Here is a 20,256-nt window from a genome sequence, read left to right as displayed (position 1 = left end):
TAACCAGACTATGCTGCTCAGTCCAAGCCAGAAAAAAAGAAAAAAGAAGAAGAAACCCTTATCTTGAGAATTTATAGATCAGCTTTTTATAAAGGACTCACTGGAATAACAAAGAATTAGGATTACTGACTGTATAATAAATATAGGGCAGGGAAGTCTCAGGGACATTTGACAATTGTTTTTCCTTTCTGCTCTACCAGCAGTTCTGTGACTCTGCAGCATGGAGTAGCTGCTCTTACCATTTTTCATTTTGTCCTCACGCAGGATCAACCTTCCTAGTGAAAAGTCAGCGTATATTGAAGAAGCATGAAGTGATTTCTCTGCCATGAAAGTAAATATACATAAGCCAGTAAGGTGCAATTTTTATTTTTAGTAAAAATTTTAAATGGCTGAATATACTGTTTATGAAATTCTTCTCTCTAGGGCTGTGACTTGGGATATTAAGTTTTAGTTCAGAATTACTTGTTACAGCCTACTCCTAAATTTAACAGTTTACAGTATAACGCAAATATTGATGGGTTCTTACACAATCTCTTCCCTCTGGTACCATGACCTAATTTGGGACATCCTGTCTAAGGGTAAATATCCATTGAACAAAATCATTTAAAAAAGATCACTCTCCTCTAGTGAGAGGCAAAAGTACAAGACTGATCTGTAAGGCATCGAACAGTCACAGCAGACAAAGTGAAATCATACGTAAATGAGTATTATACCCAGGAGGAAAAGAGGTATTTTTAAAATGACTTGAATGAAAACCCTCCTAACACCTACTCAGCTCTCCCATGATGTAATATGAAAAGACAGCCATTGAATAGTCCCTCTGAAAGGACATTAAAGAGAACAGAGGAATAAAGAGACTAACAGACCACCAAGACCAACCTAACTTCTGCTTTTCCATTATTTTTAACCTCTATACATAATCTAAGTCAATCTTGAACAACTAAAGTTTAATGCCTATTTAGTTGGTGGCAAAGTCCAAATTCCTCAGCCTGACTCTCAAGGCCCTCCACAGTATGGAACCCAGCTATTTTTATAACATATTCAATTCAACAAATATTCACTGAGTATAAATATATGGAAAGCTTTGTATTGGGCTTGGTGGAGAACACAGAGTTGAGAAGTGACTCTTTCATTCTGAACTTCCTTGTGAATGTCTGTGTACTTTACTGTTTCTGTGTCTGCTTGGATTATTCCCTCAACTGAAAGTTCTTCTCCTTCTCTTTGTTTTTCCAAACCTAGGCTTATCTCCAGCTATATTTCTATCAGACTTTCCAGAATCATGGCTGTCAACAAAGCACTGTAGGTTCCTCTTCTAAATAGCACTCTTTTCTGTTTCTCTAATGATGTACTATAACATATAACATCTTAGGTTGTTCTGCTTTCTGTGTATGCTAATATTATTATCCCAACTACATTACTAGCTCTTGAAGAATACAGTATAGTCCATCTTTTAAAAAATCCTTCTCTCTGTGCTCGTAACAGTGCTGTGTATATAAGAGATAATTGGTAAATTATAACTTGAACATGTGGGTAAAACTAAAGATTGGGGGACTCTGAGTAGGGATAGACCCCGTTGGGAATGACCTGGCTATCGGAACTTGTGGCTCAGTCTACAGAGAACCACCTCTAAAGAGGATGAAATGACAGATAGTGTGTGTAAACAAACAGTGACAGAGTAAAATGAGACAGTGTATCTAAAAGAAGGAGATATTCAAAGGTAAGAATTTCTTAGTTAAAGAAAAAAAAGATAGGGAAGTCAGTAACAGAAAATAGGGGAGAGCTGGTCGGTTATTGAATTTTGTGAATAAGTTAGAAGCACAGTTATCAGAACTTGAAAAGAAGGAAAGGACCAACTGGGGGGAAAAAAAGGGAAAAAATGGTTGTTTTTAAGTTCGGTCTTGACCTTAAGCAGAGAGAATTTAAAGAGCACACCAAATTGGCCTGAGACTCTTTAAATTCCACCAGCCTAAGGTTGGGCTGAATTCTATAGCCTGCAGATGGGAAGTCAAGTGGCTCTCGCTGCCAAGAGAAGAGGATTCTAGGGACAGGGAACTAGACAAGGTCCACACCTCAACAGTCACTACACAGTCCAGACATGGCAGATAGACTTCTATCAGCCAGCGTTTATTCTAATATGTTGGTTTATGTGAGGCAGACATATGTACTGCTGAGGAACCATAGACTGATTTTGCAGCCCCATTGGGAACACGTGCCGGCTGTTCTTGTCTTGGATCTGATTTTCATGGTAGATGGCGTTAAATCTTTTGTCACCCAGTTGCTACAGCAAGATGGGGGAGCACTTCTGTGTGATTCAGTAATGGCATAGACAAGCATTTCTTCCCCAGAACGGAGGATATTCAGTCAGAAAACCAGATAATTTTGTGTGTGTGGTGACACTGTCAATGATACCTCTTTAGAGGAGGCAGCCCAATGAGAAACCAGCTCTTGGACAGGGCTAGGCTCCTCACGAAAGGGAGGCTGGGTCTTTGATTGGGCTTCTCTAGCTTAAGCAACTCTAAGAAGCAGGTTGAATTCGCTTTATGGAGTATTAGGGGATGGAGTTATACAAGAATCTTGACATTTCACTCTCTTATCCCATCAGGACTATCCATCACTTGGAAAGTTCAATGGAAATTGTTTTCTACCAACATTAAAAGTTATTTGGGAGCTTTTAAGACACAGCAAATATATTTCTTTAAGAGAAGTTTATTTGCTTGTTTAAGAGAGCTGCACTTTATATATAGTGCTGATATAAACTGGTGCACAGGATCCTCTAAAACTGTTTATATCCACAGTAAAATACATTTTTGTGATACCACAGAGTTAGTCCAGAGCCAAGGGCTTTTTGAACTCTGCTTATCTCCCAGCCTGTGTGGCTGTTACTCAGTTTTCACCATGTCTGGGGTCTCCCTGGCCACCCATCCTGGCCTCAGACCTCAGCCTGCTGGTTCCATACAGACTGCTTTGCCTATTCATTTTTCTGAGATGGCTGGAAATGCTATTTTAGGCAGCTATGGAAGGCCAGACCCATAACCCCACAGCAAAGCTCTGGTTGGTGCTCCCTCTGGATTTCCCTGGGTCTTTTATTTTAATATGTATAATTCCCCAACTTTTATTCTTGGTATACAATCTAGTACTTGGATACCTTCTTGGACAAAGACATCTCATCTCTGATATATTTCAATAATAATTTCACTTATTTTAAAGACGGTATGGTCCCCAATTTACACTTGTTACTTTCTAGTTGACTTAAAGGTGAATGATTTCAATTGTACAGCAGTAAGATAAGAGTTTAAAAACCAGAAATCATCTACACCAACTTCCTCACCTACAGCTGAGAAAATTCAGGGAAAGAAATTGACTTGCTTAGGGTAGAACAACCGGACTTTAAGTTTCCTAACCCTTGAGGAAATATCTGAAGGGGTGTCATGTGGAGAAATGGTAAGCTTTATTTTGTTGGAATCCAAAAGTCAGACTAGAACCAATGAGTAGAAGTTATAAGGAAGCAAAGACAAATAACAAAGAATTAAAAATTAGAACCGGAATGAGCTTCTCAAGAAGTAGTCAGTTTTCTGTCATGAGACTATTAGAGGCATTTGAACAGAAGTGAGATGACTACTTGTCAGGAATATAAAAAGGGATTTCTTGGATGGAATTGTAAATTTGATTACATGTCTCTCCTTTATTCCAATGCTGCGAATCTAGATGTTGTGATGTGAAGCACTGTATTCTGGTGGGCTTGAACAGATAGTGACCTTTACATTCCAAAGCGTAAGCAGATGGAGCCTTTAAATCCCTCCCCAGATTATACTACAGCTTTCCTCTGACGCCTTGAATGAGCCGTGTATCATCAGGTCAATCTTCCTTTTCTACCAGGAGTAAGGATCCAGGGAGGGGAAAGGAAATGTGAAAAGCTTCAAAGATTTCCCAGAGTATGGATCAAAGGGTAAGCAGGATTTTTAGGAGAAGACATTCGCATTAAGTGGTGCGTTTTTTTAAGGAAAAAGAGGAAAAGTTGCAGTCCCTGTTATTTGTCTATAAACAGAGAGCTTAAGTTGACAATAATAAAGCTATCCTGAGATTTAAAACTTAGAAGCAATCAGAAGTTCACAAAAAAAATGAAGCTTTCAGAAGGGTTAAGGCCATCTTGGCTGGGATCCAATTCACAAATTCAGTACAAATCTATAAAACCTTTCTAAGCAAATCTGAGAACCTGAGAGCAACCCCTTCTAAAAGGGGTTATTCTTGGTGCACATATCCATTTCCATTCAAAGCAATGCAAGTTTTTAATACATGGAGGACAGCACATCATTACAGTTCCAACCCAGGGTCCAAAAGCCTGCCTAATGGTAATCACTTTCAGAGCTCATCCCTTTTAGAGCTCATATTCCACTATGTTCCACGTCAAAATGAGGTGTGAAAAAACAAAACAAAACAAAACAAAATGAGGTGTTGCCTCTCTCTGAGGCTGGGACACAATAATTGAATTTGAGAATTAAAAGAGGTGTTAGAAGAAGGTTTTCTTACCCAAACTATTCTGAAAAACAGAAAAAAAGAAAAGTGTCCCTTTAGAGGCCCCAGGTGTGTGAGAGAGAGGAAACAGGATGGAGAGAATATAAAAAATAAGGCGGGCTACAACTACCGTTGCTGGGGGGAAGAGAAGAAGAAGGCGGGGGGTGAGGGGCGGTCCATCTGTGAAAGGTAAATAGGAAATGCTACTGGAGAGATCTTCTCATTAATAAAAAGAAAAGATCATTCTCATTAATAAAAAGAAAAGATCAAAGACTTGAACATTTGATTCAGCAAGTGGTACAAATATACTCTCAAAGATATTGGTCTCCTCTTTTATTTCTCTCAAGAAAAAACCAAGTGAAAGCTACTGTGGACAGATCACCTTTCTTGTAATAAACACACTCTATGTTTCATGAAGACCCTAATAACAATCTTGCATTTGGAGGGGACCCTAGAAATAATGGAATCCAACATACCTCTTTTAAAAGATAAAGTTAAGCCCAGGGGCATTCGTCACTTATTTGCCTTCATTTAGCAAAGAAACTTTAATCCAAATTTCCCAATAACCAGACCACAGCCCTTTCTACTATACCTTGCAACCCTGAAATTAGGAGGGTTGGGATAAGAATTGCACTCTTGCCTAAGGAGAACAAGGAGAGGGGAAACACCGTATGAAAAGTCCATAAAAAGTTAAACATCTGTTCGTCATTCTTAATACGTGGTGACAGACTCAATTAATTGAGTCCTCTCTTCCTTACATGCCCTACATAGGAGCTAACAACTTTTGTGCGCTCAATACGTATAAAGCCAACAAATGCTCCGAAGTATAACAGGACCTTAAACATGTTTCCTAAGCCCCCAGCACCGATGAATTTGTAGTTTTATAAATATCGTGGTGAACAAGAAATGCTGTCTTGTCATATTCAAGCCAAATAACAGCTGGACTTTAAAAATAAAATTTTGAAGACATTTGCCTTTTATATTTTTAATTTCTGTTTTCCTGGCTTACGGTTTTGTCATTTGATTTTGATGAGTGGTTAATACACACGCACAGCTGCCTCTTTTGGTGACCTTTCCCTTGCTGCTTCCATGTTCAAAGCTATGAAGCAGGTCTACAAGTTGCTTACTAAGTGATATTGGCATTTTTGCAACTGGCAGCAGACATTTTCCTGGAAAGCCAGGCTTACTTTAGTCACTTCAGAAGCCACACAGGAGAATGGGGTGCAAGGAGAAGAAGGGCATAGCCCCTTAAAGCTGCCATTATGCATTATTCACAATAGCCAAGACACAGAAAACAACCTAAGTATACATCAGCAGATGAATGGATAAAGAGACTGTTTTATATATACATATATATAAATTCATGTGATAAATGATATTATGTATTACATATAGTACGTAATATGTTATATAGTTATATATACATATTTTGAATGTGATAAAAATATTATTCATCCATAAAAGGGAAGAAGGAAACCCTGTCATTTGCAACAACATGGATGACCTTGAAGGCATTACGCTAAGTGAAGTCAGACAGAGAAAGACAAATACTATATGATCTCACACATACGTGGAATCTAAAAAGCCTGAAGTCATAGAAACAGAGAGTACAATGGTGGTTTCCAGGGACTAGACAGTGGGGGAAATGGGGAGATGTTGGTCAAAGAGTACAAACTTCCAGTTATAAAGATGAATGAATAAGCTCCGGGGATCTAATATACAGCAGGGTGACTATAGTTAAAAATATTGTCTTATATACTTGAAAGTTGTTAACAGAGTAGTTTTTAAATTTTCTCATCAAAAAAGGTAACCTGTGAGGTGCAGAGGTGTTAACTAACCTTACTGTGGTAATCATTTCCCAATATATACATGTATCAAATCATTACATTGTACACCTTAAATCTGCACCAATGTTATTTGTCAATTATATGTCAATAAAGCTGGAAAAAGATTTTAACTGGTCCAAAGCCAGAGGAAACATGGAGATGATCATGTGTGGACTAAGAAGGGATGACATCCTGGGTGACAGCTACAAAACTTACCTGCCAATGGAGCTTACCGAAGTAGCTTTCGCCCTGAACCTCTGTGAGGAACAAAGAACTCTTGATCTTCTTAGTACTTTTCTCAGTGATAATTATATCTGTCTTATGTATCTATGTATGCATTACCCTTTTAATCTTCTGTCTTTCTTCACTAGACTTTAAGTTCCAAGAGGTCAGGAACATATTTGTTTTGCTTCCTTTGCTTTATCCAGTGTCTAGTTCAGGGACCGGCACACAGAACAGGCACTCAAGAAATGTTTGTCTGTTTGTTTGTTTGTTTGTTTTTAGACCAAGACTGACTGAAGGAGTGAATAAATTTTTTAGGTATTCTTTCACTTCATTTCCTTCTTACTCTTCCTCTTAAGGGAAATATGGAGGAGCAAGGTGGAGAAAGTATGTGTACCTGTTATCTACTCTGACTTTAATATGAACTGCAACTCCAGCAGGCTTTGCAATCAGCTTACGCTTGAACAGATGCCGGGAAATATCCTGAAGTCAGCAGAAGGCTGCTGCGCATCCAGGCAGTCCTCACAAAGGCACTGCACTTCTGTTGGTTTTAGAGCAGGTAACTTGACTCCATTCATGAACTCAGTCCCCCAAAAGCACACGAGGGCTCAATGGCAACTCTGGGCAAGCTTCTGAAGGGAGGTTTTCACACGCTTCTTAAGCTCCTGGGCCACTACAGCCCTTCTACTATTACAGTCATCAGGCATTGCTGCTATGTGTGACAGAGTAACACGAGAGCTGGTGCATGGCATGACTTGCTATATTTAGGGGAGAGGAAATGGGCCATATACTGAGGAAGGTCACAAGGAGTTTGTTCAGAAAAATGAAGGCACCACTTCCGCATCCGTATATACAGGGGGCGCAGGATAGCACAGTACTTCATGGCTTGGGTTCTGGAGCCAGGCTGCCTGGGATCAACTCTCAGCTCTACCCTTACTAGCTATGTGACCTGTGGCAAGTTACTTAACTATTCTCACCCTTAATTTTCTCATCTGTAAAATGGAAAAAAAAATACCTTCTTTACAGAGTTGTATATGATTTAAATGAGAAAACGTGTTAAAAGCTTAGCGTATTCTCTGGCATATAAATGCTTGATAAATGTTTGCTCAAAAAAAGCAAAGTAACTAGGAAATTGGTTTGAATCCAGACAATCTGGATACTGAATGGAAGTTCCACAGATTTTTCTATACAGTATGTTTCTCTACAGTTAAGCTTTTCACTTTTTCTTTTCATAATGGTTAATAACTCTGACCATGATTTTTAACTTACCAAGCACATGATATCATCAACTAGATTATTAGCATTACTGAGAGGCAAATGACTTTATACCTATTGTACAGTTAAGAAGTAAGTGAAGGGCTTCCCTGGTGGTGCAGTGGTTGAGAGTCCGCCTGCCGATGCAGGGGACACGGGTTCGTGCCCCGGTCTGGGAAGATCCCACATGCCGCGGAGCAGCTGGGCCCGTGAGCCATGGCCGCTGAGCCTACGCCTCCGGAGCCTGTGCTCCGCAACGGGAGAGGCCACAACAGTGAGAGGCCCGCGTACCGCAAAAAAAACAAAAGCAAGAAGTAAGTGAAGAAAACTGAATGACAGATTAAGAAAACCCTGTTAGAACAAGGATAAGGCAATAGAACTCTGTAACTCCTAGTCTACAGAAAAATTAACAGACTGAATACTCCAAAGTGATGAAAAGTATTATTTCACTGTGTCTGGTCAAAGATTTAGGTACTCTGTAGTACCATCTTCCAACAAAATTGAGATGTGCCACACCTGAATAACTAGTTCCCTAGACCATGGAACCTCAATCCTCACCAGGGGGGAAATCATGTACTTCTAAGTGCCTATAAAAATGTCAGTGTCACCGTGCTCTCAGTACACATTCTGCATGGAAGACAGTGAGTATATTTCTGGTTTTGAGTCCTCTTTATTCCTCCTTTCCTGCTCCCCCACTTCCTTTTCCTCTTCCCTTCCCTTCCTTCCCCACTCCCCTCACACATGCACATACCAATCAGAGTTTATTTTAACACCTTGTACCCAGGACTATCATTAAACATTAGTCTCTCCCACTGGCATGAAAAACCTGCCTTCTGAAAACTCTCTGAAGTACTTCCTAATGTCTGATACTACCCATCTCTTAGTGCTCATGCCAGGGATTTCTGAACTGCCTCGGATGGCCCCAAGCTATCACTAGAAGCCATGCTCAGTTCAGATGCTGCTATGAAATGTCTTCATGTGTTTTCAAGGGATTAGGGTCCTGGAAGGAATCCTGCCAGTAAAAGGGATAATAGTAAGATTTTTCCCCTCAAGCTAAAGGACTTTAGCTGGGACCTGAGATGGATGAAGTATTGTGTTACTCTAAAGAGAACAAATAATCTTCCCTGACTGGTGGGAGGGATTCTGACACAGGAACAGCTAACGGGAAGACCAGTCCCTGCTCTGGGATGACACAGTAAATAACCAGGCAACGCTACTACTAAAGTGCTGACTTAACTCACAGATTGTAAACAGCCTCTGGGGAGCAATCTCTGCTGTTTTGCTGCTTGTGTATTTAAAACAAACAAACAGAAAAGAAAGAGGAGCGGACAGGCATTGATGGTGCTGTGGGTAAACACATTGAGAGTAAAGCTAGTCTTTTCCATCCTGACTTTCAAAAGACTTTATAACGGTTAGTACCCAGACACAGGCTGGGCCTTGCCCAAGCAATTATTAATTTTATGCTAGATCTGCTTCAAACTATAATTTAGTTTCCAAAATGGTTTGATTGCACCTGGGAATCACTTGATTTGGGGGTAAAAAATCCTCCTTTGTATGTTTGTCTCTTTTTTTTTTTAATAAGAATGTCATGAGGTGGATGAAACACAGAATTCTGTTGTTCATTGAAATGTAGAGGGTTCTTTGATTTTAAAACTTTAAAATGGCACCTTGAAGTATTTGGATTGCTATGTGTTCAGTAACACACAATCTAGCTGAATTTCAAAGTCCTCAACTATAACATATAATGAAGCCTAACATTTTTCTGATATGCCAAGAAAATTGATCTGGTGACTCCCAAGAAAGACCATGAAGATCCTACATCTGCCTCAGGCACACCTCTAGAAACACACAGAGCAGCAGAACAGAAAAGCCACTCACCCTCTGCATCTTCTGGCCGAGTAAGATCGATGACACCTGGGCCCAGCTTTCCATCTTCACTTGACTTTCCTGTTAACTGGGGCCCCAAATTTTCAAAGCGTGTTCTTTCCTAGAGGAAAGAATAATCAGAGACTTATACTAGCTTCCAAAGCAGCCACTTTTTCCTTCCAGTTTCTATCTTTCTTAATGGACAAAACTTGGATTTACAAACATCATTTCTGACCAACTTGAGCTCAGAAAACTTTTCAGGAAGATTCCACTAAAGCCTGTTTATGGCACTGACAGTGTTGACAGCACCTAAACCATAGTACCTATAAGGAAAGGAAATCTGTGGCAGGTAACCTGCCAGGGCTGTACTGCACCTCTCTCTGTTGGATTTGCTCCAGTATTCTAAAAGGAATGCAAATGAAAGGTGTGAGCCAAAACTGCAAAATTTGAAAGAGCAGTTTCCATTAAAATATACTGTTATTCAATGGGAGAGGAATTTTCCTTTTTAGAGATCATAGTTTGCATTGGTACTCCTGGAAAAATACGAATCAGAATTTTAGGCAAGAAGATTTCAGAAACAAATATTTCGAAGCAGGCAGACTAGATGATGGCTTTGATACTATTATTTTGCTGTGGAGTTTGAACTGTAACTTCCTGGTAAGTGAAAAGGAGAACATTACTCCTAGTCAGGCCTTGAGTCAGGAAAGTTAAATACTCTTGCCATTATAGTAGGGAAACACAAAGATGTTTTAATTGTTAACCTGTTCTTCTAGGATCAGGAGTCTGAAACATCACAGTGAACTCTCCTCCTGTAGCTCTCTGGATCAGTAGCAGAGGGCTCATTGATCATAATTAACATGGTGTTCCTGTCTGCAGAAACACAGCACGTGTCCCCTTCTCTCCTCCTTGCTACTCTCCAGACTCAAACTTGGCTTTGTGCTGTGCTTATGAATGAATGAAACCTTGTTGTTCATTACTATGAAACAATATTAAATGTCATGTCAGCTTGAATTTACAGACATGAAATAGCAGCTTCCAGCTCCGGGAATGGTTTCTGCATGTTATACTTAATGCATTATGCAGCAGTAGAGGACTGATTGCTGTTCAGTCTATTGTTCAATGACCTAGTTCTGTACTAGGCATGTTCGGCATTAGACGGAAACACTCTTGAGTGTTCTCTTCTGTAAGATGTTTAGAAACTTGGAAATATTCTTAAAGAGCAAACATACAATTACTTGATAGAGGCTGTGTCTCATTTGTACAGTCTCACTACATTTGTGCTTTCTAATATGATTATTTTTGAATATCATTATATTTCTATAATTAATTCCCATCAGTCAAATTGTGCAGGAAGTCTTCCAGTTCCCCTTCATCATGGAATATGTTGAAATCTGTGTTGGAAGAAAACACAGTATAAACCTTGCTTTAATCTAGCAACATTTCTATGAAAGACTGCAACAAAATTATGATCATGAATTTCCCCAACTGGGTAATACTAACTAGTTACAATAGCGGTATGTGGGGAAACCTCTGAAACACCACACTTATAAAAAACAGAGTGAAAATAAAAAGCAAATTAGGTATGGTTCCCCAATATCTTCTTATGTGACACTGCCGCTGCACAAGAACAAATTAACCCAGATGCAGGCCACAACAAAGAGCAACCACAAGCCAGAGGAGAGTTTCACACATTGTAGGGGGGAGGACAGCTGTTTTTAATCAGCCAATTTCTATTTTTGAGTAGCACTTTTGGTTGTCATGATGTAAAGAAAAAGAATTAAAGTGAAAATAAGCAGTACCAGGGAAAGCAAAATATTCAACCTTTGTTTTATCACATTGTTTCACATTTCAAATGTTTGCATGTGAATGCTTTCCCTATGTTAAATGCAGAAGGAGTTTTGATGTGACACCTGCAATCTTCTTGGAAGAACAACCTTTATCTGTATTTTCATGGGGGGAAAAACAACTTTCTCTGAAAATCAACAGACTGTGCTACCTATCAATATGCATATTTCAAGTATCTTTCTAGTCATTCATTCTCTTTGATTTTACCGGAAAAATATTCTCAGTAAAAAAAAATAAATAAAGTTCCTGAAAGAATATCAATATTTTGACAAGGAAGGAGAAGAGGGAAAATTACATGCCATGGTTTGTAAAATCCTAAGACAACAAAGCTTACATGATGATAATATCTTTTCTTTTATAAAAAGTGAAGTGCACTCACAATTCAGTATTATCAGCTTGTTTTTAATCATAACAAAAAACATTCAGAACATTCAACAACATATTCACAGTGTCTTTGAAGTCATACATTTTTCTGACTTCATTGAAAAAAAAATTATTCTGCAGAGATACTTTCCTTATAAAATATCAATATTTTGACATAGTAGAAGTCGAGGAAGAATATCCCATGAAACACTTGTTAAATAGGCAGAAAATAAATCGATGATAAAAATTGTTTTGGGCAGTGGGCTGCATTTTATATTTGGTAATATTAAGCACTTGTGTTTGAGATTAAAGAAGGACCCTGCAAAGCCATGCCCTTTCATATAAATTTCTACCTAGTCTCCCAGAAGATTTCCTTCTTTTCTTCAAAGAATAGCTCAGAATATTTATTTGCCAGCCACATAACCATAAGATAAGAGGGTCTGATGTCTACAAGTTAGCTCTGGGCAGCTGAGCTAAGCAAAGATTTTACCAGTGAGGTTGAACATGAGCCTAGTAAATACAGAATGTGGACAGAGGTACAGAGAGAATTTCAAGGATACTTTAGTTCCAAGAGGCCCTCAACTTCTGGCCATTAAGTGCCAATGGGTATGCCCCAATAAGGAAAACATAGACAGTGGGTGGCAAGCTCTTAACTACAAGTTTTCCATGCACTTGAACTAGCTCTCGCAAATTACATAGCTCGCAAGTAGATATTTTGGAGATATAAACAAAACACCTCAATGCTAATTTTAATCTCAACCCCTCCAGGCAGGAAAACTTCCCAGTCTTCATGATGACAGTGAAATGTGCGTTTTACATGCAGTGATGTGATCAGACACTTACTTATGCACTGTCAGTCACAAACATGCAGGCAACATAAAAGTTATTGAAAAAAATTAAAGTCAGCTCTGCTGTGTTGTAGGACTATTGGCTCTCTAAGTGCTTTGAAATTATGATGTATGAGGTAGATGTTGCATATTAAATAAAGATATTTAAATGATAAAGCCCCCTTTAGTGAGAGCTGATGAATGTTAAATGTTACAAGCCACAAGACGGTAGCATTCATCATCTTCACATATTATCAGAGTCAATGACGGGGCAGCCTCACTGATGACAGATAGACTGCTGCATTATTATCCCTTATTTCCAGTGTCACTGAACAAACCATTCAACTCCTCAGGCATTATTTTTAACTTTGCATTAAATTAGTAACTTTTCCCTCCCTACCATGGCAAGATTGATCATTTCTGTCTTTGCACGGGTGGAGAGAGAGAATGAATTTGGGATAACTGAAAAAACAGAGGTTTATTTTCATCTAGTAAAAAAAATCAACTCCCTCTCACTGGCAACAAATGTAAAATTGTGATATGGGGAGAGAACAGCAATGAAACAGTAAGCACATAATAATGGCTTTTCTTTGCACTTAGATAAAAGCTGAATTTTTGATGTGCACAGTATATTTTAATAAAATTTTATATACTATGTTTTATACACTTACTGGCTATTCCATAATAATGTGTGTGCTAACAGTAAAATTGCTCTTAAATTTATGTGTGTTATTTATATGTTCCCACGTAACAATGCTTTTTGTTGTAAAAAAAAAATTCTGTTTATTAATGTAATTTTACAACCACTGCATCCAAGGTCCGTGGTAAATTAATGACATTTTTATTATTTTATAGTGTCATTAAATTTTTACTGATCACTCCATCAAACAGAAGCAGTAAAGGCCATAATGTAAACTGGGACACTTAGAGCAGGCAGCAGGAAGACATTCCATATAGTCTGAAGAAAACTGCTAGCAATAAATGATATTTATACCATCTTTAAGCATGTGAGAATACTTGGATAAGTTTGGCAAAACTGTTTCAGTAGTAGAGTGGATTGTGTACTTAAATAACTGTTTGCTTGCCAGTGAGACAAGCCTTTTCCAAACCATATGTGAGATGACTGATTACAGACATCTCCTGAAAAACAACATGTGAAAGGTAACAATGCACTGGGCACCCTCCCTCTGGATTTCCAAGACTGACCAACCTATACCACACCTCAAATGATTTCAACATGGTCCTCTTTTCCACAAACTGAAGTGGAAAATTGTACATGCTGAGAGAGGCTTTTTGTTTGTTGCCTTACAAACAAATATATTTCATTTGACAGGCAGACATGGCTGGAAAATGATGTGATGCATTTTATTCCAGTGGTCTCAATGAGAGGTACTTTACCAATCTGTATTCAAAGGTCTTTTCCAAAGAATGTCTGAATATGAGGTCATCCATAGCAACCACAGAACACACACCTAGGAGGCTATTACTTATATTTCAGCTAAAATGGGTAAAAAAAATCTCATGTTACTTTCACATGTAAGTTCCATTTTAATTAGTATACTCTACACTAGCTCTCAAATATTCTGTTCATAGAATATTAGTATATATATTTTATACAAATATTTTATAATATTTTCTACAAATACATACATATTATATATATCATACTTCTATTTGCTATACAGAAGATAGAAGATAGAAAATTCTACGCTCATTTAATCACAAATTTAGAACCACCTATCTCCTACATGGGGATTTTGAAATGAATATTTTTTGAGTAAATAAGAATTTTGCTGTTATGTCCTAAAATACTTATTTAAATACTAAAGAACATTTAAAACCATTCAAATTTGTAATAATAAGGAATTTTGCAGGGAAGATTAATACTACAGTGCTACCAATCATGTTTCTGTGTATTCCTGAAGCAGTTTTCTAAGAGAAATAACAAATATATGCATTATGAATAGGAATTCTCTAAGGCCACCACAATATTCTGGGATACTACCTACCCTTAAAGTTTCCGCTATGTCTGAGTTGTTGAATACTACCCAAAAGAAGGTTTGCCCTTTCATCCCGGCTCCAAGCTTTAGTGTCTTTCCAATCCTGGAAAACTCTTTCTCAAAAGTAAAGACTTCCCTGCAAAAGCAGCTTTCGCCTTACACAACTCCCCTTCCCATCCTCTGTTTACATCAATACCAACTGGTCAGTACTATTTGTCTCAGTGCTTTCCTTGCCCCTCTGTGCCCACTTAATCTTCCAGGCTTGCTGATTTTTCTTCTGCAGAGCCTCTTGCACTGGTCCTTTCCCTCCATGCCCTCCCTCATCACCGATCCCAGCGCAGGCCCTCACACCTGCACTCCTACATTACTGCTGCACCTCCTTTCTGGTCTGTCTGAAACTTGACACTGACCCCCGCATCTGCTCTCACTCCTCACAGGGTTCCACTTCATGGCTCTGATTTAAAACCTTCCATGGTTTCCTACTTTCTATTGCATTTTATCCAAACTCCTCTACTTGGAGGAGTTTCAAGGTCCTTTATACACTATTCCCCACACGTCTTTTGAAACTCAATTTCCTACAACTCTCCCATCATACATCCTCTGCTCAGGTATAATAATACCATGATAAGGCCTACTTCCTCTTCCCCATGCCCACTAGAATGATGCTTCCTTCTCTCTTCTTCCTTGCCAAGTTCTATTCATATTGAAAAGTCCAAGTTGTCCATTACCTCTATAACCTCTCTGATCTACTTTCTGATATGCAAAAATTCCTAACTTTCCTTATATAATTAGTCCCTAGTTACATACTATTATTAAAGAATTGAGCTTTGCTTCATGTGCACCTCCAACTCTCCCCTAACAACATCAAAAGATTTTTCAAGCCAGGGATTGTGTCTTGCACCTTTTCTATATATCTTACGTAGCATTTACTGTTAGTGTCCATAAATACTTTCAGGTTTTTACAAGCCCACATAATTGATTAATCCACGTAAATCACAACACCCTGTACAAGTGTGTCCAAAAGGAACAAGTTTCAAGTTTGTGAAAAAGATTTTAGACTCAACACTCCACACTGTATCGATGATGTCTCTTTGGGCAATAATCATCAAAGCAAGGAAATCTGGAAAAATACCATAAATATTTTGCAAAAGAGGGAAGTGAGCCATTTGAGAAGAACGCAATAGAATAATACAATTTAATTATATAACAATAGGAAAAAGAGGTTTTTGAGTCTGACTTGGAATTTCTGCAGCTTAACACCTGCATCTTTGCAAAGTCTTTGCAAAACACAGGCAATAGAGGACAATACCCACCACAAATGCTTGGCTTAAAAAGCAGTACACATTTAAAAATAAAAAGTTTTTTGTTTGTCTGTTTGTTTAATTTTAAACAGGACAATGCTAAGTATAATGTTGAGAGAGAGTCTATACCTTACTCTGAAAGACTTGCTCTAATTCCTGGCTCTGGACGTATCTTGCCATGATGTGATTCTCAAGAAATACTACTTAAGCACATGTTATTTACTTTCTATTGACTTAACAAGCTATCACTTTATTAGCCTTTATTATAAATTTAGTAATTTAATGAAGGATTGAAAATGTAAGCTTTACACTGGAAAGTAACCACAAGTACTTTTAAAAAGGTGATTCTTTTTATGGAAGGAGTTACTTTGGAGGCACTGGGATTTACTTTCATAATGATATTTTGATGGTCCCAGAGTCAGTCATCACAATAAAAAAGACTCTGGCTGTGAGAAATGAGGTAATGGACCCATTGTTAAATACCATTTTGTCAGCTAAAGCTATTAATTTGTCTACCTTTTAATATGCTCTTAACACCAAAACTGTGCTAGGACTCATGAATCATTTAAGTCCTAAGTTTTCCAACTGTGTTTGCTTCTGTAGCACAAATACATGTATTGGAGTAGAAGTAGGAAAGGGTGTCATTTACTGATCATATACTACGTGCAAGGTTCTTTCCAATGAGTATTTCCCTTTAATTTTCACACCAATACTACAAGGAAAAATATTACTATTGCTGTCAGTTTTACAAGAGAATAGGTGAGGCTCAAAAAGGATTTTTTATATTTTAAGTCACTTAACCAAAATTTAGATAGATATTTTGGCTGAGGTGAATTTAGAATAATAACTCTACAACTTAATTACTATGTGATCTCTCTGAGACTGTTTCCTCATTTGTAAAATGGAATAGAAAATGCTCATGTGGCAGGGTTGTGATGATTAAATAAGAGATTATATGTGTGAGTGCTTTGCAAAAATAAAGCAGCTCATAAAATATCCACTTCTGTTAAAGATATTATTTAGCACTTGCTAAATATTTCAAAGCTAAACACTAATGAAGATGGTGTCCTAATCTAAAGGCCAATATCCATTCTCCTGTGTCAACAACACAACTACATAACCAAATATGCTTTCCTTTTTGTCTTGGCTTCAAAGCATCTTCGAACTAAATTTAAATCTTAGCCTTAGTAATTATGTAGTAACTGGATCTTGTTTTCCTCTACTTAAAACCTTCAAATGCTCCCCATCATCCACATGAGGAGAACCAAACTTCTCTGTGCAGCTTGTAAAACCTTATAGGATCTGGTTTCTTCTCTCCTCATCAGCTTTACGTCTTACTCATTCTGGTTTATTATCTCTATTCCAAGAAGATAGAATTTCTTGGAGTTTTCTGAACAAGCTATGATATTTTATGCCCTTGTATATTTGCATACACCATTCCCTCTTCTAGAATGCGTTTCCTTTACTGATGACATTATAATTTGTCCGTTCTAGGCCTAATTAAAGCATTTCTTCTGGACAAAATCCTTTGTTGACTGCCCTCCACCAGCTCCCCTGTTTTGTTCCATTACCACACCATGTTTATAGAAAAATGCATTAAAATTATTGGTTTATGTATCTATTTACATGTCTCCCCAACTTACTCTCTAAGGTATGGTGTCCATGTCTTAACAACTGTATCGTCAGTGCTTCTCATGATGTTGGCACATACTAGACACTTTGGTTGCTAAATCCTGATAATGCTGTTAACACTATTTCCTTCTCTTTTTTCATTTTAATTTTACTTTAAAATTAAATTAATTTTCAGATCTTTTTTGAAAACACTGAGATACAGATGATTAAAAGGTAGATAAATACAAAGGAAGATATGTAAATTGGTTGAACAATAGAGTGATCTCTTGGTCAGGGTTGGCTTAGGGCTGAAATATAGGAAGTCTGCCTAGCTATTACTATTCAAAAGGGCTCTGCAAAAATACTCCCTAAAATGTCAACCACAACCATTTCCAAATATTCTTCTTACACACTCTTACATTGCTGAGCAATCCATCATTAGCAATTTATTCTTGGAATTAATTCATAATGTCAATACTTCATGAGAATACAATAGAATAAACTGTTAAACAAAATCATATTAATTTCAGTTTAATTCCTCTAGAGAAACAAGAATATCTCTAGGAAAAATAATCCAGATGAAACTACATGAACAGAGACATAAAGAATTTGATCAAGGGGGTTCTTTAGGTACTGTAATCCCAAAGAAAATAATTTCAAAAGAGTCTGGGAATAACGAAGCTAAGCACAGATAGCTGTTAAGCACTGAACTGTGTCCTCTTAAAATTCATGTGTTGAAGCCCTAACCCCTCATACCTCAGAATGTGATTGTGTTTGAAGGTAGGGTCTTTAAAGAGGTAGTTAAATTCAAATGAGGTTATTGTAGCTTTGTAGTATAGTCTGAAGTCAGGGAGCCTGATTCCTCCAGCTCTGTTCTTCTTTCTCAAGATTTCTTTCGCTATTCAGGGTCTTTTGTGTTTCCACACAAAATGTAAAAATTTTTGTTCTAATTCTGTGAAAAACTGCCCTTGGTAATTTGATAGGGATTGCACTGAATCTGTAGATTGCTTTGGGTAGTACAGTCATTTTCACACTATTGATTCTTCCAATCCAAGAACATGGTATATCTCTCCATCTGTTTGTATCATCTTTGATTTCTTTCATCAGTATCTTATAGTTTTCTGAGTACAGGTCTTTTGCCTCCTTATGTAGGTTTATTCCTAGGTATTTTATTCTTTTTGATGTGATGGTAAATGGGATTGTTTCCTTAATCTCTCTGATCTTTCGTTGTTAGTGTATAGGAATGCAAGAGATTTCTGTGTATTAATTTTGTATCCTGCAACTTTACCAAATTCATTGATGAACTCTAGTAGTTTTCTGGTAGCATCTTTAGGATTTTCTATGTATAGCAACCTAAATGTCCATCAACAGAGGAATGGATAAAGAAGATGTGGTACATATATACAATGGAATATTATTCACCCATAAAAAGGAACGAAACAGTGCCATTTGCAGAGATGTGGGTGGACCTAGAGATTGTCATACAGAGTGAAGTAAGTCAGAAAGAGAAAAACAAATATCGCATAATATCGCTTACATGTGGAATCTAGAAAAATGGTACAGATGAACTTACTTGCAAAGCAGAAATAGAGTCACAGATGTAGAGAACAAACTTATGGTTACCAATGGGGGAAGGGGGGATTGGGATGAATGGGGAGATTGGGATTGACATATATACACTACTATGTATAAAACAGATAACTAATGAGAACCTACTGTATAGAACAGGGAACTCTACTCAGTGCTCTGTGGTGACCTAAATGGGAAGGAAATCTAAAAAAGAGTGGATATATGTGTACGTATAACTGATTCACTTTGCTGTACAGCAGAAACTAACACAACATTGTAAAGCATCTATAAGCCAATAAAAATTTAAAAAATAAACTGTCAATAGAGCTAAGCCTGAAAAACTTTGGATTAGTATAGCTTTTTTTTTTTTTAACTCATCCCATAGGTATATATTTGTGATCTTTCCATTATAACCCTCACAGTGATATTTTTGAAAGTGACCTTTAAAAATTGTCTACAATATAGTTCAACATTTTCAATTCTGAATTCAAACCTACAGGAAAAATGAATAAACCTGTATTAAACAAAAAATAAAATGAGGCCATTAGGGTGGGCCCTAATCCAATCTGACTACTGTCTTTATAAAAGGTGTAGATTAGGACATACAGAGAGACATCAGAGTTGTGTGCTCACAGAGGGAAGACCATGTGAGGACACAGTGAGAAGGCGACCATCTGCAAGCAAAGGAGAGAGACCTCAGGAGAAACCAATTCTTCCAACACCTTGATCTTGGACTCTTAAACTCCAGAATTGTAAGAAAAATAATATCTGTGGTTTAAGCCACACTGTCTGTGGTATTTTGTTATGGCAGCCCTAGCAAACTAATACAGTGGCAACTTCTGCTTCTTGTGTTATAAAAGGCTCTTGTCACTGGCCAAAAAATATCAAAGTAATAAGGAAACAAACATGAGGTCCTACTAGCCTCAGAAACAATACTTTAGAAGCTTTTGCCATTAGTATCTAGAAGTGATTCTATCTATTAACAACTATAGCTAGCTAGGATTCTTCAAAAGAGAAAGTTCGCCCTTAAAGGGAGGAAAGACTTGTAAGGGCTAGGCAA

General features: G+C 37.6%; 1 protein-coding gene across 26 annotated transcripts in view; it reads right to left on the bottom strand.

Moving 5' to 3' along the window:
- SOX6 (SRY-box transcription factor 6) overlaps positions 1-20,256 on the bottom strand; it is a 631,442-nt gene that overhangs the window by 34,399 nt on the left and 576,787 nt on the right. For all 26 annotated transcript variants that reach the window (XM_067749779.1, XM_067749774.1, XM_067749772.1 and 23 more), the window contains one exon: positions 9,693-9,801. In XM_067749779.1, coding sequence (XP_067605880.1) covers positions 9,693-9,801 — 109 coding nt within the window. The remainder of the gene's footprint in view (positions 1-9,692; positions 9,802-20,256) is intronic.

This window comes from Pseudorca crassidens, chromosome 9, assembly GCF_039906515.1.
Source record: "Pseudorca crassidens isolate mPseCra1 chromosome 9, mPseCra1.hap1, whole genome shotgun sequence".
Classification (NCBI taxonomy): domain Eukaryota; kingdom Metazoa; phylum Chordata; class Mammalia; order Artiodactyla; family Delphinidae; genus Pseudorca; species Pseudorca crassidens.
The sequence above is the reverse complement of the archived record's forward strand: the minus strand, read 5'-3'. Positions and strand labels throughout refer to the sequence as shown.